This window comes from Rattus norvegicus, chromosome 5, assembly GCF_036323735.1.
Source record: "Rattus norvegicus strain BN/NHsdMcwi chromosome 5, GRCr8, whole genome shotgun sequence".
Classification (NCBI taxonomy): domain Eukaryota; kingdom Metazoa; phylum Chordata; class Mammalia; order Rodentia; family Muridae; genus Rattus; species Rattus norvegicus.
In genome coordinates, this window is record NC_086023.1 from 30,010,977 (window position 1) to 30,035,516 (window position 24,540).

A 24,540-nucleotide genomic window follows, 5' to 3' on the forward strand; every position below is an offset into this window, starting at 1 on the left:
GTGATTAAATTTCTGATTGGCATTGTGGCCAGACCAGGAGGACAGCAGTGTTTAGCGCAAGCTGCTTGGAGCCAAACTGCCCTTTTTCAAGGTCTTCCCCACTCTTTTCTCTGGCCCGTTCTCTTTGGATCTCTGCAGGAAAAGGGAAACTGTGTGTCCCCAATCCAGAGAGAAGGTGACAGGAAGCAGGAAGGGCCTGGTTGCTTTTCAGAGCATGCTGTAAAGGTGGCCTGTCCACTCAGGTGGCTGTAGCCCCATCCTGGAGGCCGGAGTCCCGCTCACTCTGATGGGTCTGTTTTCTTGGCACAGCTGGACTCGCGACTCAGGCCTGCTTCTTTCCCCATCCTTTATTCAGACAGCTCACAAGTGCTCTGCTGGGAAGGGCGATTAAGATGCACTAAGTGTATTTTTCCAGTGTCCACCTGATAAAAAGAAAATAAAACAAAATCAAGGAGGCCAACGTTTGAACTGTCTTTTTTTCCCTCACACTCTCCTCAAGGGGCTAAGGGAGTCACATGACTACGAGTAAATGATTTAGCCAAGTGGCTGCAACTCCGAGTTTGCTGCAGAGCCGCCCCCTCCCGGCGGGAGCGCTGACGTCACGGAAAAGCCCCGTCGCGGGGCTGCCGGGCGCGCTATAAACGGCGGCGGGCCGCGGAGGCTTCAGGAGGCGGCACTGCCAGCGGACATCACACAGCCTTAGACTGCGGAACCCGCATCGGCAGGCGGCAAGCATTGCAGCAGGCAGCAGGCATTGTCCGGACCGACGGCAAACGCCCACCCAGCGCCCAGTACAGCCAAGTAAGGGGACATGGATGAGGGGCAGTCCCAGTGGGACCCTCCGCGGGAAGGGGCGTTCCTGGTCACTGAACTTTTTAAGTTGGGAAGGGAGACCCTAGACCATGAAGTCTGTGCCAGGGGTTCTCCCATAGGAGAAAGAAGTTCAGGTGCAAAGGATGCGCTTCTGATGGGGGTTCCTTAATTCAATTCCGGAGGAGTGTCACCTTACAGATTAGGTGGCCAGGCGGCAGACTTCAAGGTCTCAACACAACTCTGTCAACCCAGGGATTGTTTTTAAGATTTAAAAAGAAACCGGCTTGTTCTGTCTAGTGGTATAGGTGTCATGTGTGAGCGGAGTGCTATCCCTGCACTCACGCGCGGGGAGCTTGTTGAGTTAACCATGGAGTGGATGCTGCTGTGTTATCTCGGGCAGTCTTGGCAAAACGGACTGCCTGTCAGCAGGGGAGGCGGTCTTGCAAGGAGAAAGTTGTAGGAAGTTGAGTGGCTTTTCCCTGAATCTCTGACCTTCTGATTTACTTCAAAAAGGTGGAATTCTGAGCTAATTAAATCTTGGACTGGACAAGATTCCTTAAGAATGAAGCACTTTTTGTACAAGTTTGATGTATCTGAACGTGAGCAGGTCCTTCCCCTGTCAGAAGAACCAGGCTCAGGGCTGGTTATGCTAAACAGTATCTGTGGGTGAGAGAGCAGAGCTGAGGCATAAACCTCAAACTGTCCCACTCCCCAAATAACGGTCTCTTCAGGCAGCTGGAGAACATCAGGGCAACTTTACTAAACATGGAAGTTCCCCCAAAGCGCCTGTCCAGTCCAGCCAGGGGAGTGATGTCATTGCCACGTGTTTCCCACTGAGGCACAAAAGACTGCAGGACACTGGGCAGTGAAGAGCCCTGTTTAGACAAGAACAGCTAACCTGGCCAGCTGGTCCCTAGCAGTACTGACTTGTTGCTGATGGTAAAGCCATTTCTGGAGGCAATGGGTTCCTTCCAGATTCCTCTGTGCCAACTTCCAGTGGGATTTTCCTTCAAGGATGGAGGAAGCTTTTGAGCAATGGATGGTGTTACTGGTACTACAAATGACAGCCTGAGTGAGAAGCTAGTCACCGTGTGTGTGTGTGTGTGTGTGTGTGTGTGTGTGCGCACTCGCGCTGTTGTTGTTGTTGAAGACTTTGCTTGCCAGGCTTAGGAAGAGTTTCATGGTTGTTCCTTACGTTAAGAATTCATACCTATCCAGTGAAGAACCCCTGATGACAGTATTGAGACTCCCTGGGCCTGGCTCATTCTTAACAATGTCGCCATCTTTACTGCTCTGATTCCCAGGATCCCACAATGACTCTGAATAACGTCACCATGCGCCAAGGCACTGTGGGCATGCAGCCACAGCAACGCTGGAGCATCCCTGCTGATGGCAGGCATCTGATGGTCCAGAAGGATCCCCACCCCTGCAACCCCCACAACCACCACTCCACTGCTCCCGATGACCACTGCCGGCGGAGCTGGTCCTCCGAGTCCACAGACTCGGTTATCTCTTCCGAGTCAGGAAACACCTACTACCGAGTGGTGCTTATTGGGGAGCAAGGAGTGGGCAAGTCCACCCTGGCCAACATCTTTGCAGGTGTACATGACAGCATGGACAGCGACTGTGAGGTCTTGGGAGGTAGGTGGCCCAGTTCCCGGTGCTGTTCTGTCTTGTAAGCAGGAAGAGCAAGAGGGAGTGGGTCGTTTCCCTGCAGAATTGGGAGCCAGGCATAATGGTACACATTTGTAATCCCAGCACCGTGAAGGAAGAAGCAGAAGGACTAGGAAGTCAAGGTCATCTTCAGCTACATAGAGAGGTTTGAGGCTAGCCTGGGCTATGTGATTCTGTCTCAAAAAACCAACAAATTAAAACAAAACGTTATCTTCAGAATTAGGGGAGAAACGCATGCCTTCTCAGTACTGAGATGGGAGACAGAAACCTACCTACTGGCACAGAGCCCAGCGCGCGCGCGCGCGCGCGCGCGCACACACACACACACACACACACACACACACACACACACAGAGGAATATGTGTACACAGTGACCCAAGTTATCAAGAGGCTTTCTGAAGGTCAGGTCTGGGAGGTTCCAGAAAGGCTGACTCTGCCCTGGACCAGTTTTGGAGAGTTCATCACCACAGATAATTTTCCTGTGACTATGCATAAAACCAAACTGATTTTGGGGGAAAGAGACCTGTTAGAGTGGATCAATTAGTTTGTTTCCACTAACATTAGAAACATTTGTGAGTGTAAGCAGGTCAAATGCTGTACTTGAAGTAACATAATAACTTTAAAAATTTTGAAATGGAAAGATGATGATTAAACGCCCCATGTAGAGCCTGACAGGCCTTCCAGATGATTTTCTCTTCCAGATGAAATCCTAGTTCAAGGATTTATTTATTTAATCCTTACCTATTCCTAGACCCATTTTATACAAACATACATTACACAATATATTGTATATATTACACAATAAATTACAACTGGGTAGCCAGTTGTTGTCATACAGTGTCCTTCAGCTAGAGCCCCAACATCTCATGCATACCCAGAACAGCTGCACCTCCTGTTAACAGCTGTAGAAATGGAGAAAGGAGTGTTGGAACTCCTCACATGGTCTGTCCCGACTCTCAGTTAAGATGTATACCCTCACACAGACTTGGGGGGCAGAGAGGGTTCAGAATGGGAAAGATGGCTCAGTGGTGACTCGTTTCCTATTCGATGTATGCAAATCTTACTCCTCACTACAATGGCCCACGTCTTGGAAAGGGTTTATGCTCCTCAGTTGTCTTGGTGTTAGGGAGTTACTGTGTCAAAGGGCAGCCCAAGGAAAGCCACGAACGATGGCTCACCAATGTAGCATCCATTTCTATTCCCACTTCCGGAATCTCGTGGACTATAGTTAAGCGAGGGTCAAGAGAGAAACAGGGTTGGCACTGTGTGGCTGCTTTGCTCTTTGTACAATGGGCGCTAGAAGTCAGCGAAAGAGGAGGGCGTGAATACTTAGGATGGGTATTTGCAGTGGGAGGGGCCTTCCTGAAGGGCCTCATGGTTGCTGTTTATCTCAGTCCTTACAGAATTCCTAGGCTCATTTGTGAGTGAACAGGGCCTTGGGGAGGATGAGTGACAGATGGCGAATCACCCCTCAGGGAAGCTGAGTGTAGAGGCTGGGGTTTAATAATCTTATTTTGGCGCTTTTCACTCATCCTACGAATGTGGGGCCTATGCTATGTGTTGGCACTTCCTTGATAACGTGTACAAGAATAGAGTCCACGTGGTATCGACATCCCCACAGGCGTGGAGGCTAAGTGACTCCCAGGGCTTGCATTTAAACCCTCTTGTGGTTTAAACTAAACCCCACATTCTTTCACTGGCCTCTGGATTTAACTTCCAAATGCTGTTATAAATAAGGCTGCTATGAACATAGTGGAGCACGTGCCTTTGTTATATGTTGGGGCATCTTTTGGGTACATGCCCAAGAGAGGTATAGCTGGGTCCTCAGGTAGTTCAATGTCCATGTAGATCTCTCCTGAGAGACACAGCCAGAATACAGCAAATACAGAGGCGAATGCCAGCAGCAAACCACTGAACTGAGAATGGGACCCCCGTTGAAGGAATCAGAGAAAGAACTGGAAGAGCTTGAAGGGGCTCGAGACCCCATATGTACAACAATGCCAAGCAACCAGAGCTTCCAGGGACTAAGTCACTACCTAAGGACTATACATGGACTGACCCTGGACTCTGACCTCATAGGTAGCAATGAATATCCTAGTAAGAGCACCAGTGGAAGGGGAAGCCCTTGGTCCTGCTAAGACTGAACCCCCAGTGAACTAGACTGTTGGGGGGAGGGCGGCAATGGGGGGAGGGTTGGGAGGGGAACACCTATATAGAAGGGAAGGGGAAGGGGAAGGGGTTAGGAGGATGTTGGCCCGGAAACCAGGAAAGGGAATAACAATCGAAATGTAAATAAGAAATACCCAAGTTAATAAAGATGGAGAAAAATAAAAAAATAAAATAAAACAAACAAACAAATGCTGTTAAGTATGTAGCACACAGGACAGCACCATGTAGACTTTGGGTACCTAGGGATGGCTGAGTGGTGAGGAGCTCAGAGCCACTGAGTGTACCTGACAGACAGCATGGTGACATTAGCAAGTACTGAGAATAATCGCTCCAAGGGGCTGACGTAAGGGCAAGGCTGTTTTATTTGTTTTAAGAGGGAAGAGTTGAAAAGTTAGTGGATAGTAGGCCCAGGAGAAGCGTTTACCCATCAGAAGGCGTGGTATCTCTGCGGAGGGCAATATCCCATAGGCATAGGGCAATGGGAGGAATCGGGAACTTCTTTGGAGAGAGTCGGGAGGGGCTCTTCCTTAACTGCTACTACACTGAGCGTCTGATCAAGAGAAGCTACCTACATTAGACACCAACAAATGAGTTGATTACACTCATTTGGCTTAGAGGTGCATTAGAAGTCATTCACATTGACACACTAGCTTTGTGTTTCCAAAGCACACCCATGTGTTGTTTTTCTTTCTTTTCAGTATTTACCAGGGGGATGTGCCCGATAGCCTTCCCCATCATCTCTCCTAATAAAGAAGAATGTTACTCCAGCATGTTGCAACGCTCGTACGGTCCTCTGTGCATAGTTCATTCCATCTGTACACCCACCCATCCATCCATTCATTGACCCATTCGTTTCTAACTCGTTAGCCCAGCACTTGGTGAGGCACAGTGGAAGAGGGAGGCACGTGCGGGGAGCCCTGGAGCTTCCTCCTCAGCAGTCTCACTCACAGTCTGCGATGGAGGTCAGACGCCCATTGACTGTAAAGCAAGCCGGGTTAGGACGATGATCTTGAGTTACAGGGAGGAAGTGGAGTTTGGAGGAAAGAATTCTGCCTGCGTGAATCAGAAAAGGCTCGGTAGAAGTAAAGCTCTCTGAACTGGCCTTGAAGACAACTAGGGCTTAGGATACCTGAGCTGGGTGGGAAGGTGCCCAGAAACACAGGGAGAGAGCTCTGGATTTGGGATGTAATGAGTGGGTTGAGACTCCCCCACGCCCAGGTCACACAGACTTAACTAAATGCTCTTGGGTTAGCCTCTTTACCCCAGGAAGCTTCCTCCCCAGTATAATTGGGATGGCACTTCCTAGGGCAGTACAGGGACGGAAGGAGAGAGCAGAGAGCAGCAGCACAGTGTTGGCGTGTGTGGCCCAGGGAATCGACCTGGTTTACGGCTCACTCTGCAGCTCATGTTTCCCTATTCCGTTTGTAGCCTCAGTTCCCATGGTCAGGAAACTGAGCCTTAGGGACCCCGGAAGCACTGTCTAAAGCCACATAGGTAAGAAAGGGTAGATCCTAGATTTGAGGTGAGGTTTGTGTGTGGTCATAGCCACAGCACCATGGTATTTGCTGCTCATCCATGCGGGACACAGGTTTATATGGAGCACATACAATGGGTCAGGTACATGATGGGTCAGGGGACCAGGGAAGGAGGCACAGGAAACAAAGCAGGTGCAAATGCACACGCAGGGAAGGGGACGTGGCACAGGGTAGTAAGGACCTGGCAAGTGTTGCATGCTAGAGAGCAAGTAACACAGAGATTCATAGAGCAGGAAAAGAAGCAGAGGATTCTGATGCGATTTTAAACTCACACCCAGACAGCACAGTTAGCCGGGGCAAACACTACAGAGATCTAGGGGAAGAGATTCAGGCCCAAGAGCCAAAGAGACATAAATTGTTATGAAAGTTAGTTCCGAAGGATGGAACTAAAAACAGAAAACCCCAGAGTAGGCATGGGATTAGTGCACAGGGTTGATGGGAAATCCTCTTGCAAATATCCCAAGACATCTTGTTTTTCCAGATGGCGCTCCTCTGGCCTGTGGATGTTGTCATCCATCACTTACAGCCAATCAAGGCTTGAGTTCAGAGGGGAGTTTCCATTACTTTCTATATAACAATGGCACATTCCTAGCACCCAGGAGGCAGCTTCTAGGCCAGCCTGATTGTGTCCTGAGTTCTAGGCTGGCCAGGGCTACTAGCAAGAATCCATTTCAACACAACAAAGGAAATGGGGCGGAGAGTTAAAGAAAATAATGGTCCAGTTAGGGACCACCTCAAAATATTTTTTCTTGTGCTTCTGCAAAGAGGAGAAACATCACTGAGCTCAGAGTTTATGAAGTTTCCAGTGTGTGTTCAGGCCTGCCCCACCCCCAACTGGAACACAGTGGAGCTCCCATAAAGATTATGGAAATAGGGCTTATAGTTAAAACATCCCATAATGCAGCTTATGGTTAATGCTTTCTCATAGCTTCAGCCGTTGAACTGGAGTCAAAAGGTCTTAGGGAGTTTATTTATCCTTATAAATGGCTTTCCTCCATAAAAGGCCCAAGAATGATGAAAATGATTCCCTTTTAACTCGAGCTATTGAGCCTTCCACAAGAGCTGTGGGAAGTCTGCTTAGTGACTGGAGGACTGCGTGCTGCATATTGAAGGGGAACAATTGTGTGTGTGTGTGTGTGTGTGTGTGTGTGTGTGTGTGTGTGTGTGTGTGTATACACAGAGAGACTAGAGGTCACTGAACCATGTTCCCAGCTCTTTGAAGTTGATTCTGTCTCTATCTAACCCCACCTCTGTAGGTGTGTATGTATACGCTCATGTGGGGGCACATATGTGTGGATATGTGTGCATGTGCATTTGGGTTCTAGATGTCAGTCTTGGGTATTGTTCTTCCATAGACATGAGTCTTGTTTTGGGAGACAGAGACTGTCGGCTAGGCTGGGCTGTCATTGAACCTTAGGGATCTATCTGCCTGTTTCTCCCTCCCCAAAACAAGGATTTCCAGTTGCCTTCCACAATGCGTGGCTTTTCACATGGATTCTTGAGGACTGAACTCAGGTTCTTGTGCTTGTACTAAGCACTCACTGACCGAGCTGCATCCCTAGTCTCCTGGAGTATAAATTCTAGAGTAAAGTCAACAGGAACCTCTCATGCCGAATTATCTCTTATCCACCGGACTGATATCAAATCTCTCTTTTCTAGAAGATACATATGAGCGTACCCTGGTCGTTGATGGAGAGAGTGCAACCATTATCCTACTGGACATGTGGGAAAATAAGGTATGCAGAGCCTGTAGCTGTCTGTGCATTCCTTTAGGGCTTGCCTTTCAACAGGCTGCTTGGTGCCAGAGTGACCTTGTCCTACATAGTAGATGTTCCAGACAAGGAGGGCTCATTTCCTTGATTGAAAGCATTTACTTCTGAAGAACGAGACTGTGCTGGGGAACAGGTCGTTCACAGATGAACCCTGAAGAACAAACAAATTGCAGTGGTTTTTTCCCCCGAGTTCTATTAAAAACCACAAGAGGCATATTTGTTTTAGGGAAAGTTCAAACAAGCATGGCCACTTATTTTCAATGACACAGAACCACCTTGTGAAAAGTTGGCTTTCTCAATCCTGGATTCCAACATGGCTTTTGACAGGTTTTGGGTCTCCCAGCAAATATGAAAGATCATTGTTTATTGAGAACCTTCCTATTCCCACAAAAATATTCTTAATTAGGAGGACTCCAGGGAGTCAGAAAAGGCTGGTTCTTGGCGACTTAGATTGGGATTGGGAATACTGTTTGTCAAAGTACTTTTGTATTATATCAGCCCAAGCTGTAGTAGTAACTGGAAAGTAAGCTGTTTGCTATAAAAACAGTACAGACTGCCTTTCTTTGCATCTCTAGGCATCCTGGAAGGCCAATGCCTTTTGGGGTGTTGGAAGCAGTTTTCTTGTTTTCTCTTACTTGGGATAGACATACGATTTCTTTGCAATATGGCACCTCAACTTTTAGGCTAGCCCGAGTTCATGGAAGGTCTTTTTATTTGATTAGGGGGAGAATGAATGGCTCCACGACCACTGCATGCAGGTCGGGGACGCCTACCTGATCGTCTACTCCATCACAGACCGGGCGAGCTTTGAGAAGGCGTCTGAGCTGAGGATCCAGCTCCGCAGGGCCCGGCAGACAGAAGACATTCCTATAATTTTGGTTGGCAACAAAAGCGACTTAGTGCGGTGTCGAGAAGTGTCTGTGTCAGGTGAGAGGGTGTGTGATATGGGGTCCACCCCTGCACAGCACACATCGGCCCACTAGCAGGTTCTCTTCCTCATCCCCTGCAAGGCTGCAACCAGGGCCTCAGTGGGGTGCTCCGTGAAGCTTAATGTGTATTGGCTAAGACTCTCATGGTTCTCATTGTTTGTATCAGTCATGTGTTGTTCTCTGTATCCTCTGGGTATCCTGAAGGTCCAGGGTACCCAATCCCCCTTAGGTGTACTCCCGGAATTACTTTAGAGAGGAGAGCATCCTCAGGAATTTCCTGACAGTTTTAGCCTTTGCTCATCCTCCTGTTCTCCAAGCAGATCCCAAGTTCAGGGGAGGAAAAGCCATATCTGAATGCAAGGAGAGGAACTCTGGATTAGGAGACTCAGAAGAGAGAGTTTCCAGAGAAACAGCTGTTGGCATTCCATTTAATACTCTCTAACGCCGCCCACTACTTTGTAAACTTCTGTGAGGACATCGGACTGACGGGACCACACATGCTTCTTGGTCCTTAGTTCAAGTATAATTTCTATTTGATGAGTAGGCCTCCATATTCTTTTTTTTGGGGGGGGGGCTTCGAGATTGTATTGGGTCAGTGTAGATTTAGTACAACTGTAAAAAAAGTAAAATATGGCATTTTCAGTCTCTACTCAGTCAAGGCACTGTTCCCAACTGGTGGGAATGTCTTACTAGGACGCAACAGTGTTCAGGGTTCACATCTTTTCAAACTAAAACACGGACATGTGGACATTAAACACCATGGAGTATCTGAAATTGAGAGTGTTAGAAAAGCTTGGACAGTTCGATGTAGCTGTATTATATTTTTACACAATCATTTTCCCTAAAAATATATCATTTAATCACATTTTTCAAAAGATAGGAAAGCTACATAGTAGAGTTAGAATCACAGTTTTTAGGGACGGAAACTGAATCAGGAGAAAGTGTATAGGAAGCAGGGCTGAGTTTCCTGTCCTTGTTGGCTGTATGAGTTCTTTCATTTTTTTTTTAAACACACACTCAGTTTCTTCCTCTATCTGGTAAGAATGAGGGTATGATTTTCAAGACTGTTATGAGCAGTGAAAAGTGTTTGGAAAGAGCTTAGCCTGGGTTTTGATGGAACTGGACTTTCACATCGTGAGTTTGTGGTGAGCCGGTTCTAGCCGGCTTCCTGGAATCCTCTTATGGGCTATTTCTATTCAGACCCAGGAGGGTGCATGCTGTTGTGCGTCCTTCTACCTGTAATGTAGCCTACTGCCCCATGCTACCCCTAGGACAGTTTTCGAGCGGTGGTCTCCAGCGTGGCCATACCCTATGACCCTTGACTCACTTCTCTCCCTTTCCTTTCTAGAAGGGAGAGCTTGTGCCGTGGTGTTCGACTGCAAATTCATCGAGACCTCTGCAGCCGTGCAGCACAACGTGAAGGAACTGTTTGAGGGCATTGTGCGGCAGGTCCGTCTGCGTCGGGACAGCAAGGAAAAGAACGAGAGGAGGCTGGCCTACCAGAAGAGGCGGGAGAGTATCCCCAGGAAAGCCAGACGCTTCTGGGGCAAAATTGTAGCCAAAAACAACAAGAACATGGCTTTCAAGCTCAAGTCAAAATCCTGCCATGACCTGTCTGTGCTCTAGGCACCCAGTGTCGTCCAGATGTCCCCTTGATGGACGTCGTTGAAGGCTTTTGGGACCAGTGATCTATATTAGATTGGATACAGAAGCATTGTTAAGACGCGGCTTCCCCTACTACAGATGGGAACCAAGAGGTTAGCCTCATGGGCAACCAAGTGCATGGGTGGCGAAAGATCTCTGTCGAGAGTCAGTATTTATTTGTAGGAAAAGCTTGACCTGCTATGCTAGATGGATGCCCCAGACTCACTTAAGGGCACGTTTGGGGTTCACACGAGTTTTTCTCTCCTTTGGGCAGCAGAATATTGAATCTTGTGAAGAATGCCTAGGACAGAAGTGTTTCATCATTGAAGTTTTGCTCAGTGTTCTGTGTGAATCTGAGGTCCTTGGGTCATAAAGAAATGTAGGAAAATGGTGTTTATTGGAAGGAGAAGGGCTCTCTGCAAACTTATACTCCTGGAACTGCAGCTGCGGAACTGGCCTCCTTGCAGTTTTTACTGCTCTATCGAACTGTGGAGAGAATTGTTAGAATTTGCTAGAAACTGAGGCTTACTGACAGTTTTTGTTTAAAGACCACAGAGATTCCTAGACTTAGACGCTGATATGCGTGTACCACTTATAGGTTCAAAAAATTGTTTACTTATGTGTCTTAGAAGTGTTTATTTTGAGGAAACTATTTTTTTTTTGCCAGATCCTACTTAGTCAAATCATCTTTTATGTCTTTTTTTTGAAATCATGAAGCTGTCATAAAATATTTTTTTAAAAAAATCTCAACTATATTGATAACTTGGAGTGCAAAATTTTAAATATAGTCAGAAGCCTGCTTTTCCCCCCCAAACATAAAGATGCCCCATCCTTTGGGTTGCTCCTTGTACGCCACAGCCGAATTATATTTATTATTATTTTGCAAATAACCATTTTAACCTTTGATAAAGCCTATTTATGAGCATATTTCTTACTGAGAAAAATGTCTGTTTTGTTACCTTTTTTATATTTTTCAAAATATGCAAGTTTTTACCTATATGTCTTATAATAAAATAAATAAAATCTTTGAAAAGGAAAGCATTCTGTTTTCCCGCCACATAAGACAACCTTGAGCATTTCCCTCTGGCTTTTAGAGCAAGCCGCATCCACAATGGACAGACAGTTTCCCGGTCACTAGCGAAGTCCTTAGCTTTTTTTTTTTAAAGACTCCCCAAGTTCTCTCCTTTGGAATCACGGTTCACAGAAGAGTTCTTTCTGGCTGATTGAGTCAGGAAGGATTTGGGGTCACAAAGCTGAGCGAGAATCAAAGCCGATTGTCCTTGTACTTAGGTCTGGCAAATTCCTGACCGAACAGATGGACCTTGCTTTGTCCCTTGAAGGCTCTTAGGGCTTCGCTAAAGCATTAGGAGGGATTTAAAAATTGTGTGTGTGTGTGTGTGTGTGTGTGTGTGTTTGGCAGGGGTGTGTATGTGTGTGTGTGTGTATGTGTGTTTGGCAGTGTGTGTGTGTCTATGTGTGTGTGTGTGTGTGTGTCTATGTGTCTGTGTGTGTGTTTGGCAGGTGTGTGTGTGTGTGTGTGTGTGTGTGTGTGTGTGTGCGCGAGTGTGTGTGTTTGGCAAGGGCAGTGGCGATTAGTGATTGTCAGCCTGAGACCTAGCCAGGTAAAGCTTAAACCAAATTGCTCTGCCACTAATATGGCTTGGCACGGCTCTCAGGGCAGTTCTGCAAGGGCAATGTGGCCCTTGTTGGAATAGACGCCTCTGGTGGTCCTCGTTTGCTCTCCTCTGCCCACCCTCAACCCCACATACTCCCTCACTTCCAGTCCCTTGTCCTTCTCAGGTTGTAGACACCCTAACAGTGACACAAGGTCTCTGGAACCGCCTCAAACTTCCGTGGTTTTCAAAGGCAGCTGCCATACTTTGTTTGGCTCCTTTTTTTCCAGGTTGAGGGCAAAGGTTCCATGTCTGTGTACTTTGTGTCTCTGGATTGCTCCAGGAAGTTGCACAGGGAGCTAACAGGAAAGAGTCAGGTTGTCCAGGCCCGGGATGGACTTTGGCTCTACCTTCCCTTGAGCCCGAGTGTGTCTCTGGGTTGACGACTGAACATTTCTAGCTTTGTCATCTGTGAAATGGGCTCACCATCCCTTCCTTCTGAGGCGGTTGTGAGAGTGACATCTGTTTCCGTTGTGCAGTAGGGAGCTGCAGAAACGTTGGTTTCCATTGCTCGGTGCTATGTATCCTTCCTTCTTTGAAGCTTTGAACTGGCTTTAGGAGTCTGTTTTTTTCCAAATTCAAATGGAAACCCCTTCAAATCAGAGACTACGGTGCCTTTCCCCTTAACACTCCTACTTTTCAGTGTAGACCTTACACAGATTTGGACTTTCGTGGTGTTTCCTCTTGAATTCACAGGTCTTTCGTGATCCTGTGAAGGAGACAGAATTCTTCACAGCACACGCACACACACATACAACACACATTGGTATACGTACTGTGAACAAATATGTGTACAAATTACAAACAGCACACACAGACGACATATATAATTCCGATATTACTTTTCTCTCTTTTAAAACTCAACTTTCCTTTTAACTCTTTCAGACAACTCCCTCTTCCCCTCAATGGCTAACAGAAGACAGGCCTAGCACAGAGACTTGGTCAGTGTTGTTGCCAGGGCTCACAGCTTGGCCCAGGCTGAAGATCACGGGGCTATGCTACAAATCCAAAGGGCTTTTGCTTAAGAGCTCTAGAGACAAACAGACCTGAATTTTCAATCACTGGGTACCACCAAGTGTAACTCTGTATCTCTCCCAGCCTCATTTTCCCATCTGTAAGGTCAGAAATGCCTTGTGGGAGTTGAAGAGATCCATGCTTTACCCGGAAGAGCTGCGACCCCTCCCACTCTGCCTCAGTACAGGCCCCTCCTCTCACTCAAGCTTATCACACACCCAGGCACTGCTCACTGCTGGGAATGCAGAGATGACTAAGACATTGTGATTGGCCTTGGAAACCTCATGAGCAGTAAATCTGATTGTCCCCAGTGAACAGAGACGGAATGCGGGGGAGGGAAATAAAACCTCATTTAGCCATACCTAGGGAACACAGGACGGGTCCAAGCAGCTTGTCTTTAAGAAGCTTAAATACAGGTATGGTCCATAATGGTGGGGTGTGGGCGGGATGGTGATGAAGACAACTGCACAGGCACCTGGAGTGTCCTGTGGAAGTCAGTAACCGCTGTGTGAGACCCGAGCGAGGGAGAAGAGAGGGAGACAGAGACCGAGACATACAGAGAGACAGAGACAGAGACCGAGACATACAGATACACAGAGAGACAGATATAGAGACATACAGATACACATAGACATACAGATACACAGAGAGACAGAGAACGAGACATACAGATACACAGAGAGACAGATATATAGACATACAGATACACATAGACATACAGATACACAGAGAGACAGACAGACACAGGCATGATGTATGAGAGAGATATTGATACAAAGGAGACATACAGAGGAGGCGACCACGTAGAGGTTGGGGCAGAGCTACATTCGGAAGACTTTTTGGAGCCACCAAAGCTAGAAGAGCAATGGAAGGGGTTCTCCCCTAAAGACTTCACAGGATGCGTGTCTCAAACGACAAGGATCCATGTTCTAGCATCTAGAACTGCAATAGCACTGATTTCTGTTGTATCAGCCACTAAGCTTATGCTCACACCAGCAATGGTAGAAAACTAGGCTCCATGGGTCCATTAGAACAAGGGGTCCTAGTTGATTGAGCCCACTCCATTCAGCTGGAAGGCGAGGGAGTGCCTCTCAACTCCCAAGAACACCACGAGGCCTTAATGTGTCTTGCTTACTTGTTAATTCATCTTTCAAGAGCTGGGTGCTAAATTTCAAGCCCAGGACATGTGGTCGAGGTTCCAGTTTAACCTATCTAAGTAGTCCATGCCTCCAGGTTCTCTGAGCATCCCTCTGTTACAAAGTATGGCTGGCATATCCCCCCATCTACCCTGACCTCTCCAGCCCAGGGGCTAGGCCGCCTTTTCCACAGAGACTCTTCTGTGTCTAATCCAGACATTTTGGTTACCTGCCCCTTTTGTACCATTGGCCCCTCTCTCTTCCCCTTTCCTCTCCCCACATGGCCCAGCTCAGTCTGGTCATGTCCACTCTAGACTCCCCCAGATACTCCTATTTCTGTTTCTGGTTATGCTCTCCCTTTTATCTACAATACACTTTCTCCTTCACCATACCTAGGAGCAGCCATGTCCTTTCCTTTCCTTTCTCTCTCTCTCTCTCTCTCTCTCTCTCTCTCTCTCTCTCTCTCTTTCTTCATTTAGTGGGGACGGAGTTAATTGGACATATAACCTAGGGAGAAGTTGCAAGGATTTTGAACTTCAAACTGGGAAGTGTTGCCTTGATTCAGGAAGCAATTCAAGTAACTAATATTCCCACACAGGGTGTGCCCCTGATGCTACTTCGGGACATCTCTGGGATTGAGGAAGCTGGCTGGAACCAGAAGGAGAGATTCACCTCAGGCAAGAGGCAGCTTTGGTTGGGAGTACTGAGCGAGGTGATCTTTGCAGAGTCCTTCAAGTGCAGACGAGGTTCTCTTAGGATGTGCATGCATGTTAAAGAGGACGTTTTGGAGTTCGTGTACCTAGCAGCATAGATTTATTTACATGTGGAGTACTAGCAAAGTAGTAAGGCCTGGTCCCCATAAATTCCAGATATCAGAACCGAAGGGCTTAGGTGAGACACAGAAGCTGCATGGAGTGGGTCAGGCAAGGCTCTACTTAGATGATTTCACTGGAGTAAGGATGTGGGTTCCAGCTATAACCGCATAGAGGACAGCCACAGAAGATCATGTGCCCCTAAACTTTCTGTGATTGGCTGGTGTAACCCTCAAGGAAGCAAAGAAGTTTGTACAGGACACCTGGTGGATGCTATGGGAAAGAAAATGTGTGGAAAGCAAAGACAAGGTTTTAAGTATTGTGTGTTCTCATGGTGGAGAACTGAATACAGACTAGCTTCACGTATCGATGAGACAACCTGACTCTCAGTATTTGTGTTCCCCAAATGGGGAGGCTATCTGTAGCTTAAGGTGTTCCAGAACACACCAAGAACACTGGGCATCCGAGAGGAACATCCCCATTTCTGAAACTTCACCCGGGCTACTGTCAATTAGGCTTACCTAAGTACATAAGTACACAAGTGAACACCAAGGTGTCCCTGCATCTCCTACTCTAGCATGTGATTACCCCTACATTTACCATTGGGCTATGGGAAAAATCACAACATGTGGAGATACCGAGGAGTGGTCCTGTGAGCCTCATCCAGAGGCCCTGTGGGTGTCTAGCTTTCCTATGATGTGTGTGGATGTCCTTCCGGGAATGTGAGCATCCAGATTTACCAAGGAAGTACACATGTGTGGATATCAGAAATGGGGATGGGACGGGGGAAGGAGGCGTTCAATTTAAGCTGTCAGCTCTAAATTTGGCTAAAAACCAGCAATCAAACATATTTGAAAGTAGTCATTTCTTTCTTTGTAAACACTAGACCAGTCAAAGCAAGGAGGTAGGAGTGGAAATCTTATTTTTAAAAAAATCCAAAGGCAACTGCCTTCTGTGATTCATCTATTTGATTATAGATGAGCAGGGTGTAAGGATCTTGGACTTGAGGAGGAATGACTGGGAAAATGGAGTCCTGAGCCGGGTTGGAAAAATAAGAATAAATGAAACCAGGGCCTCCAGATGTCTTTGGACAAGAACTGCAAACATCCAAGAATAGAGAGCCAAGGAGGCAGGCGGCCGGCCGGCCCTGCTGCCATGGCATGGGGCTCCCTGAGAGGCATATGCTAGCTGTCATGTGTGAATTATTTGAGTCACTGCCAACAGACTTTGGTGATGAGGATGGGAGTGGCTAATGTTTATTTTGGGCTCTGTCACAGGGCAGCACATGTAGATCTCTAGATTCCAAAAGATGATTCACACTTAGAGGTTGAGAGGACCTTGGCTATGGGCCCCCTGCTCCTTTTTATACAAAAAACAACTATCCTGAATTTGTCACAAGTGGTTTTTGCTCCAGGTAACTCAGTGACTCTGTTTGCTTGGGACCCTGAGCTACAGGTCTAGATCGTTGCCGAGATGATAAAAGTACACCACCGTGTCACCTGAGTGTCCACATGGCAGGCAGAGGCGCTCTTTGGTCATGCTCCTATGTATATGACATTCTCTAGCCCACTCATCCCAGCACGCGTCTAACAAAACTCACTTGTCCAAGGCTTCTGGCTTCTGCCAGGTGAGAGGATTGTGTTAAAGAAGCCGAGAAGGGGTTTATGTTTTATATCCAGAAAACACTGGGCTCAGAGTAGGAATTCTTGATATCAGCCTTGGTTTTGCTATTAATGAACTCTTAAACTCTCGCAGCACGGAAGAACAATGCAGACTCCAGAGGGTTTTTTAAGATGACAGACTGGGATAAGGGATAAAGAGTGGGTATTTTAGTCTCTACAGGACCATTAATGTGCTGTGCGCAGGAGCTGACCCAGAGCTTGTCTGCCCTTCAATTACTTTGATGATCTTTAAGGGAGAATTCCAGGCATCTCAGTTGCATGGGGAGGCCCTTGGGTTTTGTGGTTTTCTTGATGTCCACCGTTAGCTTGCCTAGCACTGTCCAGCATCGAGACCAAACACTTTTTTTTTTTTTGCCTACATTGCACTGGCCTTGATCACTGTCCCTCAGAACACTTAAAGTCAGTTAGAAACATTAGCTGTTGAGACAGTGTCAGTCTCTTCTGGCAGCTGAGGGAGGGAACTCTTAATTTGACTTCCTTTGTTATGCCTCCGAGAGCCTCTGTACAGACTGTCAATTAGCACTCTATTTTTAGTGACGCAGAGAAAGATCTTTGACTGATTTAAAAACCTTTGACTGAGGGCGAACTGGATCATTCCCCTGCTGTTGAGAACAGCGCTCCATCCCATAAACAAATGGGTCCCTGGGGCCTCGAAGGTGTTTCTGGTCAGAACTCTGAGTAAGGCAAGATGTTTGTCATAGAAGGCACAGGCAGGCTGACTGATGCTGTTAGGTGAAATAGCTGGAAAGGGGCACATGCTAAAATGCCACTGCATTCTGGCTGTAACACTTTCGTCTTTCTTGTTTTCTAGTATGCGGGCGCGTGAGTGTGTGCGTGCGTGCATGCGTGTGCATGTGTGTGTCCATGCCCTGCCAGTGTGTCCAGGTGTTTTGATATGAAGTATCTTCCTTAATCTTTGCCTACCCTCTTTTTTGGGACAGTGCTTCATATTGAATCTGAAGCCAGCCGGCCAGTGATACCCAGGACCCTCTTGTTTGTGCCTACCCCACAAGCTGAGGTTGCAGACATGTGCTTGGCTTTCTTGGAAAGTGCGGGTGTTAGAGATCCAGACCGAGGTCTTCATGTTTTTTCAGCAAGCACTGACTGAATCATCTGCCTAGCTTGTTTAGCTTTCTTCAGCCAGATTCTTACATCTTAATGAAGGAATTAAGTACATACGTTAAATATGTTCTCTATTCTTTTTTTTTTTCCTTTTTTTTTTTTTCCGGAGCTGGGGACCGAACCCAGGGCCTTGCGCTTGCTAGGCAAGTGCTCTACCACTGAGCTAAATCCCCAATCCCGTTCTCTATTCTTCATATTTCTGGATTTCCCAGAAAACACACTCCTTGGGCAAAGGTGCCCTCCCCAAGCCCTGCAACTGAGAACAGGTTGAAAAATTTGAAAGGCCTTTAGGAAGTCCTAAGATGGTGAGGTAGCCTGTGCTTGAGATTTGAACAAGATGGCGGCCTGTCATGTTGCAGGACAGCAGCCTCTACCTCCTGGAGCATGAGTTGGACTTATATTGCCAAAGACCTCTGGCCTATAATCTTGTGCCTAAGCTTCTAAACTTCCAAGAGAGGGTTAGCCTTAACCTCTGCTTCTCCGGGAGTACCTCACAGGTACCGGAGGCGTTGGGGAGTGAGTGCCGGGCCTTACACTTGCTGACAGATCCCACTCACTGAGCTGTACCTCACCTCTGTTCTCCGTTGCCTGTGGTGGAAGCAGAAGCCTTTTCCTTTATGTTTTTTGTGCTTTCCCTTTTTTACCCACACTTCACAGAGGCAGCCATCTTCCTGTTGTGATTAGCCCATCGGACTTCTCTCAAGTGTAAGCCTTACTCGACTGAGCTCAGGATCGTATCCCTGAAGGTTCAGGTGCAGTGTTACACGTCATCCGAGAGAGAGTTCTCCAGGCCATTCACTCTCAGTTCATGTCAATTTCAATGAAAGGGGAGTCTATGGTCAAATGTGTACTAAGTTTGAACCCAGGGTCCTGTGCGTGCTTGGCAACCACTCTGCCACTGACTTCTGAACATTCTGCTTGTAGTAAAATGGGACTCGGTGGCTTAAGAAATACATGCTTACAGCTGGGATGGAGAAATAGCAGTAGGGGAGGAGAAGGGATGGGAGGAAAGAGAGCAGGGGATGGATTTGATCAAAATACGTTGTGTGCTTCTATAACACTCACATAAACAGTAGCAAGTATATTAAAGATGCACCTAAGGTGACAGTTACCGCTTTAAGAGTTCATTCTTCTGCCTTAGGTATGTTCAGGGCCATGCAGCCGTTACACCACCCATTTCCAGATTCCCCTCATCCAGCCTGGTCTCTGGCGGGAACGCCATTCACAGCCTGAGAAACCTCCAACTTACTTCTGGTGTCTGTGCATTTTACTGCTCCAGGCAGCTCATATGAGTGGATGGCACACTGTGCTTCTCTTTTTACTTTGTTTTTAGAGACTCTAGCCATGAAGTTCAGCTTTTCCTTAACCCCCCTCCCTCTTCCCTTAGCCTCCAAATGCTGGGATAACATGTGTGCACCATTCCTGGTTCATACTTAGCTTCTTTCATATAATGTCTCTAGGATTCATCCAGGTTGGGGCGTGCATAAGATATCTTCCTGCTCCTTCTTCTTGATCCCTTTCTTTGTTTGTTTATTTTTGCTATTGTAGTTAAATCACACATTCCCTCCTTCCAAACTCTCCCATATGCCCCTCCCTATATTCCTTCAAATTTATGGTAATTGTTTTCATTACTTGTCATTGCATCCATGTATGCATTTGTTTATTCATACATTCTCCTAAGTATAACCTGTTGAGTTCATATAGTGTTACTTGTATGTGTGTTTTCAGGGCTGACCTTTTAGCAGCGAGCGACTACCAGTGTCACAACCAGGGGTGAATTGCTTTCCCTGGGGAGGACCACCTCTCTTGATCCCAGCTTTCCTCGGTTTCCTGTCAGTTTTTGTGTAGGATTGAGGCCTTGAGGGTTTTTCCCCATCTGGTTTGGCATACTCATTGGTGTCATCCTGGTTCAGCTCACATTTGGGCAGTCACGTTGGTGACACAATCTCACAGAAAAGTCCCCACCCCTCTGCCCCTTACAGTCTTTCCTCCCCTTCTTCAGCAGTGTTCCCTGAGCCTTAAGTGGGGGAGCATTTTGTAGATGCATACATCAGGACTGGGCTCCACAATGTTGTATTTTCACTGATTGCAGTCTTTGTTGCAAAGAGAAGTTTCCTTGATGGGTGGTGAAGGCTGTACTTATTTGTGAGTATAAGGACAAAGGCTTCTTGGTTGCTGTTAGGGTCTATGCTGGTTTAGTAAATGAATGGTTGTAGATTTTCTCCTCCAATCACCATAACATCACTAATTAGTTAGCTAGGTTTCCAGTGCCAGGTATGCTCTCCCTCTTGTTGGTTGGTCTTGAGTCCGGTTGGAGAGATGTTGGTTGTCATCAAGGTGTGTGTGCCACTACTGCACCCATAGGGCTATCATGCCATGATGGCTGTTGATGTGTTCATAGGTCAGTTGGCTCTCTTCTTTGGAAGCTTGCATGGCCCCTTCTAGTACCATGAAAGCTAGTCCTCAGGGAGGGGGTGTGCAGGTCAGCTCCAGCTCAGTGCTGTTTCTGAAGTGCATGGTGTCCTCACCAATAGGGACTTAACCTCCCACCGCTGGAGTGTAACCAATGGCAACAGTAATAAGATGTATGCCTTCGGACTTTCTCAGTCAGTCCTGGCCAACAACTCAAAGGAGGGCTTCTCAGGTTTGGTATTGGGGATTTTCTTAGGTGGCCTTCAGCTCAGCTTTTAGAAGGAGCACTGTCGGTCCAGATGAGATTCTCTCTCTCTCTCTCTCTCTCTCTCTCTCTCTCTCTCTCTCTCTCTCTTTCTCTCTCTCTCTCTCAATTTATATACTATACATAGTCTCTTCACTGGTAATAGATTCTTAGGTGGCTTTCTGTTTGGGAACATGGGTGTAAATACCTGTTTGTGCTCCCACTTTCAATTCCTGTTTATTTCTGTGGTATTTGTGGTTGAACCCAGAGTCTCAGGCATGCGAGACAAGTTCTCCCCTACTGAGCAACATCCTAGGCCTCTGACTTCAATTCTTTTGAGCATATACGGTAAAATAGTAAGTGTTTTGTTTTTTTAATTTTTTGAGGAACTATGATCTGCTTTCCTTAGCGGCTGCATCAGCCGCTAGCATGTGGGAGGAATGTAGCTCCTCGTTGCCTCAGCAACACTTCCTGGTTTCTGCTTGAAATGTTAACAACCGTTTCTACAGATTGTGGCTGTTTTCCTTTTTCTTATTGAAATTTTTCTACAATGTATTTTGATCATATGCTTTCTCCTCCTCCAATCCTCCTGGACCCTTCTTACCTCTCTTCTCATCCAACTTCACCATAGCTCCTTGCCCTTCTCAAAGGAAAAAAAATCAAAACAAACAAACAAACGAAAACAGCCAGAAGACAGAGAGATACCATAACAACACAATAGCATGTTTAAGGAAACAAAAGCAAAACACCAAACAAAACCAAAACAAACAAACCCCAAAAGCATGGATTCTGGGCATGGGGCCTGTCCTGGAGTGCAGTTGATAAACTCAGTGATATCCCCTGAAGAAAGCTGATTTTTCTCTCTCCCAGCAGGGGTGAATTGCAAATAGCTTCTTGGTTAGGGTGGGACTTTGTATCTGCTTCCCCCTTCTCAGTGCTGGGATTGTGTCTGGTTTGAACCTAGACCAGCCTTTGTGTATGCTATCACAGTCTCTGAGCTCACTCTGTTATGTCTAGACCATGCTATTTCTTTGAAGTCATATGCCATTCTGGCTACTAGAATTGTTCCACTTCCTCATCCACATGGATCCCTGAGTCTTGAGGGGGAAGGGATTGATGAAGAAATCCCCTTTATGGTCGAGTAATCCAAGTCAGTTACTCTTTGTACATTGTCTAGCTGTGATGTTCGTTCAGTGTTAATTCTCAACTGCTACAAGAATAAGCTTCTTTTGTGTGGGTTGAGCTAGGCACTTGTGAATGGGTATAGCAATATGTCATTAGGAGCCATTTTATTGCTGCTTCTTCAGCGGAAAAATAAAAGTAAGTTGCCCATAGGGTCATGACCTATCTAATCTTAGGTCCTAAACATTAGCAGTGTTAGAAATGGATTCCATCCCATGGAGTAGGCCTCAAGTCCAATCCGAATGACTCCCATAATATTTGTTTCACAGCTGCATCAGTTTATCTTGAGGTAGGTCACTTGTAAGTCTCAGGTTTTGTAGTTGTGTTTATGTTGATGTTAACATTTCTTCTTTGGTAGCATATAAATGTTGCTGTAAAATTACAAAAAAAAATAAATGCTATCTTTTATCCTGCCCTAGATCTGACACCGTAGTGTCCCAAGATATCTGGTAGATATCTTTTTCTCAGTCATCAAAGTGTCTCACCTACTTTGCTCCATTCCATAACATATTGCTGATGGCTACTCTCTGAGCCCGGCAACAATCTCTCTACCTGTCTAGTTCCCAAGGCAGGCTGCCACCATGCCAGACAAACACACGTCTCCAGCCACCACACACTCTCTTGAACTTAAATCGCCACATGAAAGAACACACAATACAATAATCTCTGATCCAATTGATAAGATATAATTGCCCACCTAGACATGCAAAGCCATGTACGCATCCATCCCTTAAGAATATTCATAACAACCTGTAAATGTGCAGAGAGGAATCTTAACATCAGCCTCCATGGTCTCTCTGCTGCTTCTCCCTCCCTCGCTCTGGTCTCCTCCTCTCTCTAAAACTTTTCTCCCTCCTATCCTTCCCTCTCATCCAATGACAGGCCTCATTCTATCTTGTACCTGCCTTCGCCTGTATAATGACATCATCCTACATATAAAGTACCTCCGGACACCATGAACACTAGTCCGTGGCGGTGAAGTTTCTAGCTGGGTACCAGCTCAGTTTTCCGTGTTTGATGACATGAGTAAAGTATGTCTTCAGCAATAGAACCTTACCATCAGGCTATGGGGAGTAGTGGATGGCCTTGACAATAGCTGGGGTGTTTGAGGGGTCTTTGGGATCCCTTTGGCCAAAAGCCCAAAAAGATGGAGCCCATTGAAATGGAGATTTCATTTGGTGGTATGAAATGTCTACTTGGGACTCTGTGTTCCCTATTATTTGGGGACTTCATTTATATATACGTGTGTGCGTGTGTGTGTGTGTGGGGGGGGTTTGTTGAGGTTTTGTCTTTTAGTGTCTGTTGTAATGCTAATTGTGGCCCCCAAGACCTGGAGTCTGCACATAGCCCCTGGGACCCTGCCCCAACTTAATTCTGATTGGTGAATAAAGATGCCGACAGCCAATAACTGGGCAGGAGAGACATAGACAGGGTTGAGGTTTCTCAGGCTTGAGTGAGAGAGGACTACGAGGAGGGAGCAGACAGGAAGAAGTCTCCACAGAATAGAAGAACTTTCAGGAGAGGAGAAAGGAGAGCCACCGTGGATTATCTGGGCTATAACAATGTGGCCATGAGGGCTGGCCAATTGGAGCTAAGAGCAGACCAGATGAAACATAGTTAGTGATAACTTGGGATATTGGTAGGAAGGTAGATTCTAACAGCACGGAGGGCAGGCAGCTGCCCAGCTACTGTGCTGCTTAAGGTATATTAAAAGTATAGACTGTGTGTGTCTTTCACCCGGGAACATAAATGGTCTAAGGCAGGGAAAAAGCTCTGCACCAGGATTTTAAAGTTTTTTACTACACACACACACACACACACACACACACACACACATGTATGTATGTGTATGTATGTATATGCATGTATGTATGTATGTATACATATATATGCATGCATAGTGTTAGTTATCTATTCCTGTCATATGTCCTTCCTTACCTTGCCTTCCCATCCCCTCCCCATTTATTTCTCCTGTTCTAATCCCCTCTTTATGTCTTTATAATAGCATATCCTATTGCCTTCTTCCTCCCCCTGGTCCCTTACTAGCTGCCCAACCTCTGTGGTTATCCTTACTGAAACACATATCTAAAGCTTAAAAGCTAACATCCACATATAAAAAATATAATATTTATATCTTGAATCTGGCTCACTTCATTCTGGATGATAGTTTCTTCATCCATCTTCTTGCCAATTTCAGACTATTTTTGAGTTTCTTCGTGTTGTCCTAACAGTCCTCTAACTCACTCTGTAGACCAGGCTGGCCTCCACCTCACAGAGATCTGATTGCCCCTGCTTCCTAAGTGCTGGGATTAAAGGCATGCATCATCATCCAGCTCAGAAATTCATGTTTCTTAACAGTGGAGAATATTCTATTGTACAAATATAGCACATTTCCGTTATCCATTCATCAGCCGATGATCATCTACGCTGTTAACATTTTCTGGCTATTATGAGTAGAGCAGCAGTGAATGAAGGTGGATAAGTAAGTATCTCTGTATAAGACATGTCATCCTTTGGGTATTTCCCCAACAGAGGTATAGCTGGATCTTGTAGTAGATTGATTTTCAGCTTTTTGAGGAACCACCACATTGATTTCCATAGAGCATGGTACAGAACTCACAATGCATGTGTTTAGAGATCATAGTGCACGGGTACAGACCTCCTAGTACACAGATACAGAACTCACAGTTCATAGATACAGAGCTCATTGTGCATGGGTATACAAA

General features: G+C 46.4%; 2 protein-coding genes across 3 annotated transcripts in view; both read left to right on the plus strand.

The window, feature by feature from the left end:
• Window positions 1-664: 664 nt before the first annotated feature.
• Window positions 665-11,578, plus strand: Gem (GTP binding protein overexpressed in skeletal muscle). The gene is made up of 5 exons (NM_001106637.1): window positions 665-801; window positions 2,118-2,454; window positions 7,852-7,928; window positions 8,687-8,891; window positions 10,242-11,578. Exons 2-5 carry the CDS (start codon window positions 2,127-2,129, stop codon window positions 10,517-10,519), a joined length of 888 nt encoding a protein of 295 aa, NP_001100107.1. The 5' UTR covers window positions 665-801; window positions 2,118-2,126; the 3' UTR covers window positions 10,520-11,578.
• Window positions 11,579-13,567: 1,989 nt separating this feature from the next.
• Cdh17 (cadherin 17) overlaps window positions 13,568-24,540 on the plus strand; it is an 87,683-nt gene continuing 76,710 nt past the window's right edge. Inside the window, exon 1 of one of the 2 annotated variants that reach the window (XM_063287080.1) lies at window positions 13,568-13,640. The gene's annotated coding sequence lies outside the window, so the exon portion shown is untranslated. The remainder of the gene's footprint in view (window positions 13,641-24,540) is intronic. The other variant, XM_063287082.1, reaches the window with a different exon arrangement.

Coding starts and splice junctions, on each gene's coding strand:
- Gem (NM_001106637.1), top strand. CDS start 2,127: ATGACTCTGAATAACGTCACCATGCGCCAAGGCACTGTGGGCATGCAG. Junction 2,455..7,851: donor CGACTGTGAGGTCTTGGGAG/GTAGGTGGCCCA, acceptor TCTCTTTTCTAG/AAGATACATATGAGCGTACC. Junction 7,929..8,686: donor TGGACATGTGGGAAAATAAG/GTATGCAGAGCC, acceptor TTATTTGATTAG/GGGGAGAATGAATGGCTCCA.